The 4,769-nt window shown below is 54.2% G+C and overlaps 2 protein-coding genes across 2 annotated transcripts; one reads left to right on the top strand and one right to left on the bottom strand.

The window, feature by feature from the left end:
- Positions 1-617: 617 nt before the first annotated feature.
- Positions 618-3,519, top strand: GUITHDRAFT_122865 (hypothetical protein; the record flags this gene model as incomplete). The annotated part of the gene is made up of 8 exons (XM_005817851.1): positions 618-1,127; positions 1,517-1,902; positions 2,273-2,367; positions 2,413-2,534; positions 2,678-2,756; positions 2,843-2,889; positions 3,346-3,366; positions 3,418-3,519. The coding sequence occupies 8 exons, from the start codon at positions 618-620 to the stop codon at positions 3,517-3,519; spliced, it is 1,362 nt and encodes a 453-aa protein (XP_005817908.1).
- A 570-nt stretch (positions 3,520-4,089) lies between these two features.
- GUITHDRAFT_98881 (hypothetical protein) lies at positions 4,090-4,766 on the bottom strand. The gene has a single exon (XM_005817852.1). The coding sequence runs from the start codon at positions 4,600-4,602 to the stop codon at positions 4,276-4,278; it is 327 nt and encodes a 108-aa protein (XP_005817909.1). The 5' UTR covers positions 4,603-4,766; the 3' UTR covers positions 4,090-4,275.
- Between the last annotated feature and the right edge of the window lie 3 nt (positions 4,767-4,769).

Genomic DNA, 4,769 nt, shown 5'->3' on the forward strand with positions numbered 1-4,769 from the left:
GGAGGGGAGGGGAGATGAACGATGGGAGAGAGAGGGCGGGGAAGGTTTGGAAGGATGATGTAGGAGAGGAGATGCTGAATCAGCAGGGAGAGAAGGAGGAGCGTTGCAGCAACATTCTTGATCCAGAGAGCGTTGTGGGGTCAGCAGTGAAGATGCGCTTGTGGGTTGAAGCCATTTTGAAAAGAAGTTGCATGAGTCGCAACAGATTCATGTGCTCAGGAGAAAGCAAGTTAGCCAGAGAACGGATTGATATCAGACCCGCTGTCTACTCCAAGAAAGCTATAGCATTCCTAGCATTGTCTTGATGAGCATGATCCTATCCATCGCCCCTTCTTGTAACACTCTCCTTCTCTCTGTTTTCATGCCTTCTTCCTCTTTGTCCTCCTGATTCTTGATCGGCGTTTTATTCTGCTGTAACGGTTCCAGACTTCTCCCATTCACCATCCCTGGATCTCTTCGGCCTTCCTTCCCTATCTTTATCTACCCCCTAGCCACTGCATCTTGTGTTTCTTGCTTCGATCTTAGGCTTGAAGGATAGAGCGTGCTTGTGACGAAGAACGTTTGCTCCACTCAAACAAAAACCTCCCCCGCGTCCTACTTTTGCTGACTCTCCTGACATGTTTGCAGAAAATAATACCAAGAGGCCTCCCTCCCGCAGACCAAGGGAGGGAGAAGAAAAGGACGAGCACAAAAAGCGACAAAGAGAGGGCAAAGCAACTGAGCGAGCAGCGCAGAAGAAGCTCATTGACCGCCTTGACACGCTTGTTCCTGTTGCTGCTGTGCCAGGCAGGTTTCTCAACGGCGGCCTCCGATCCAAAAGAACGACAGTGCAGCTCTACGAGGACTGTGTCAACCACTGCAGGCAGCTCCAGGACCCACATCGCGCTGATCCAGAAGGGGCACAAGAAGGGAAACATGGGTCCAGGGGACGGGGGGAAGGTGCAGAAGCACAAGGGCTTGACCCGAGTGGGAGGTTGCCGTGGGTGTCAGGGCAGGAGCTGATGGAAGCCTGTCTGAGCAGCAGCAGGGAGAGGCTGCTGGTTGTGGAGCTGCCTGAGTGGACGGTGGTAGAGATGAGCGCGAGGCTGCGGCAGGACTTTGCGAGCGCTGCGTTTGAGGGCGACCTGGTAATTCGTTGATACGCCTGAGCGCTTGTGCGTTGTGTGAAAGAGCGATGCATGGGGTGGGGAAGGGAAGGTTGCGAGATGGGGATGTAGGTCGGGGAGGTGGGATGACTGATGGCTATGGACATCGATGGGTCGTGAGCCTGCATACTTGGTTGCTAGCTTGATCTTGATCTTGTCTCTCCTCGTTCTCATCTCTCGTATCTCGGTTTCCTCCCTCAACTCACCCGTGCTCTGCCATCCCCTCCCCTCCCCTCCCCAGTCTTTCCTTATCTGCCTCGTTGTCCTCGCCCTCTTTTGCGTCTTCTTGCTCTGACCTCGATCTCGCTGTGCTGCATGCTGGCTGTGCTCGCTCGCTTGTGCATCTCTGCGGTTGACTCTGCTGGTTTCAGATCGGTCAGAGCTTCGGGCACTCGGTGGACTTTGACAGCTTGAACGCCCTTCGGTCCTTCAGCAAGCTTATGAGTCTTCGGCAAGGAGACGTCAGCTCCCTGTCGCTGGTGATCACCGTTCGGACGTTCCGGAGCAACTCGCTGGTGGATCGTCGGATGAGGATGACGACGCTGCATGCGAGGCCGGCGGGGAGCTCGATCTTCATGCTGGAGCCTGCGGGCGAGGAGACCCGGGGAGGAGGCGGGAGGGAGGAGGAGGAGGAGCCGGACTGGAACAGGAGGGACATGATGGGGTATAGCGGGTGCTTTGGGTATGACTTTGGGCGGTCGACGTCGACGCCTTATGACTTTGATCGGGCCATCTATGAGGTGCAGAGAGAACCGCGGTAAGAGCTACTTCTGCTCCTGCTTCTGCTCCTGCTTCTGCTCCTGCCCTTGCCCCAATCTTGCTCCTTCACTTGCCCCTGCTCCTGCTCCTGATCTTCCCTTTCTTGCTTCTGCCGCCTGCCGCGTGCCTTCCCTTCCCTCCCTTCCTGTCCGCCTGCTGGCTGCAGACTCCTTTCCAGACAGTTTCCTTTTTCCTTCCTCGTGCGGCTATGGGCTCTCCTCTTCGGTTCTCAGTCTGCCGCTGGCTGCCTCTTCTCCTCTCCCTTCCGCCTGCTCTTAGCAGCTCCTCGTTTCCTCGAGCCCTCTCGCTGCTGTCAACCACCAGCCGGGCCGGGGGACATGCTTGCTGGTCTGACCGTCAGTCGTCAGATCGGTGACCATGATGTCGATGATTCTCCCCAAGCTGCAGTCGGAAGCTTCATCCAGCGCCGTCATCGATCGAGTTGCTTCCACCTCGGCGATTAGTGAGCACGAAGAACCAGTGAGATGGCAAGGTTGACGATGTACAGACGCTCTGCAGAAGACGCTTTACTCTTTCATCCTGTCTCATCATGAGCTGCAAATCATGTTTGACAACAAGACAGCCCACGAGATACCGTTTGCAGTCTTTCTGCGGCTGAAGCTTCCGCTGGTGAGAGCTGCTTGGTGCTTGGATGGTCGCATTGCTTGCTCTCGTGCTCGCTTGCTGTGCTGCCTGTGTGTAGTCGGTCGCTCTCGCTCTCTTAACGTCACCTCGTCTCGCCCTCGCTCTCTGGTGATGGGAGCTGGTGGCAGTCACTGGGAGGATACCGGTCGCCGTGGGTGAAGGTGGTGGAGGCGAGTCTCAACGGCTCCTTGTGCGGCTCCTTCGCAGGTGAGCGACTTGCCGGGGGGCATGCGGCGACTGACGGGGAAGCAGGACACAATCAGCGAGGGGCCTTTCATGCTCACTGGAATCAGAACAGGGCAGAATTTACAGCTACATTGTTCATGATGAACACTGCGGGGTGAGAGGATCAAATGACGTTGAGAGCTTGCTGGCAGCTGCCTGCCTCTCTGCGTGTCTTGTGCTTCTTCTGCCTTCACTTTTCTCTCCCCATCTACCTCTTCTTCCTCTTACCCTTCCTGGTGGAACATTAGCGGTGACGAATGCATGCAGGAAGATCATTCACACGAGGACGTGGCGGACGTTTGCAGGAGGAGACATCTGGCAAGAGGGGCAGGTGGCGATCCATCCACGTCTTCTCTTCGTTCTTGCCTGTCAAGCATCCCTCCCCCCCCCTTCCTCCTCCTCCTCCTCCTCCTCCTCCTCCTCCTCCTCCTCCTTTCCTTGTAAACCCCTCCATCCCTTTATCCTCGTCCTCATCCTCGTCCTCTGCTTGTCGCATCTCCCACCGACCTCGATCCGTCTCTTCCTCGCGCTCTTTGGTCCCTGGGGTCGCTGACACGAGTCTGTGCGGCAGGTGTACAGGAGCATCATGGAGGTAGGGAGGAGGAGCAGAGGTCGGGTCGATGGAGAGCTGAAGTCTGTGCAGGAGCCCTTCGTGTACAAGTACGTCCTGAAGCGAGTTGGTGACGTCGATCGGGCGCTACAGGCGGACTGGCTGTTACAGCATGCAGAGGAGAGTGAGGTGTAGATATGTATATTTTGTTTTACTTTGCAAGTGAATGATACGCTGTACATTTCCTGAGAATAACTCCAATCTGGACGTGAGCACCCAGGCAGATTCGATCCAGATTTGTTGTTTGTTTTTGGTTTGACAGACAGAAGCTTCGAGTTCTCTTTGTATGTTTATTACTGAGGAAAGAAAAAATACAGCACAGAGACGAGCTCAGGAGAATATTTACTTTCCGACCCTCTTGACGACGCCGGTGTAGTCGCCATCGATTCCCTTAGCCTGGTAGGAGAGGAACTCCTGGAGCTTCTTCTCAGCCAGGGTGAGGGAGGCCTCAACCTTGGTGCTGGCGACCTTGACGCAGGATGGCAAGGGTAAGAATGAAGCAATAGAACTTGAACATCAAACGTGCCATCATCAGCTGTAACTCAGATATGTTTGTAATCAAAATCGCCCTGTAACGATACAGCTTTCATAGGAGAAGAATGAACAATCAAGCCGTGATTGAGCTTTGACAAAGAATACATGTCGCCCTGTAACGATACAGCTTTCATAGGAGAAGAATGAACAATCAAGCCGTGATTGAGCTTTGACAAAGAATACATGTTTAATTGTAGTACAAAACATTGGAAAGAATCTATAACAACGACGCAAACACTTACAGATCAGATCAGAAATAACTAAACGTACAACGACATGAATATATAATCGAACATGGTACAGCACACGAGATTGAAAGAAATCGTCTTGACACACAAACACACGGCACCCTGAACACTATCGGCGCTTCACTTGTTGCACAGCTTGTATCTTGTGCCGACAGACAGGGCAAGTCCCGCCATTATTCTTGATGTGTTCAGCGCAACCAATACACAAGTCTTGATGACCGCAAGGGAACAGGATCGCGTTTTTGGCCATCTCCATGCACACCGCGCACTCCTCTCCTTCCTCCACCTCTGTCCTTGGGACCGTCCCTGGCAATTTAAGGTGTTGGGGCAGCGAGATCGGCTGGGGCTCTGTTGGAGGTTGTAGGGGCGGTCGACTAACAGGCAGGCTGATCGCTCTTCGAGGAGGACCAAGGAAATCGCTCCATTCCCTCCTCATGCTCTCAAAGTCAAATTGGTTGCGGATGAACTGCTCTGAGATTGCTCTCCTCGATGGCCTCGGAGCCTCCCGACTGACCAGCTCCAAGTTTCTCTGCCGCAAACGGCTGGAGGATGAAGACCTGCGAAGGTGAGTTTGGTCCTGCGGAAGGACGCGCCTCTCCCTCG

Source organism: Guillardia theta (assembly GCF_000315625.1).
Source record: "Guillardia theta CCMP2712 unplaced genomic scaffold GUITHscaffold_512, whole genome shotgun sequence".
Classification (NCBI taxonomy): domain Eukaryota; class Cryptophyceae; order Pyrenomonadales; family Geminigeraceae; genus Guillardia; species Guillardia theta.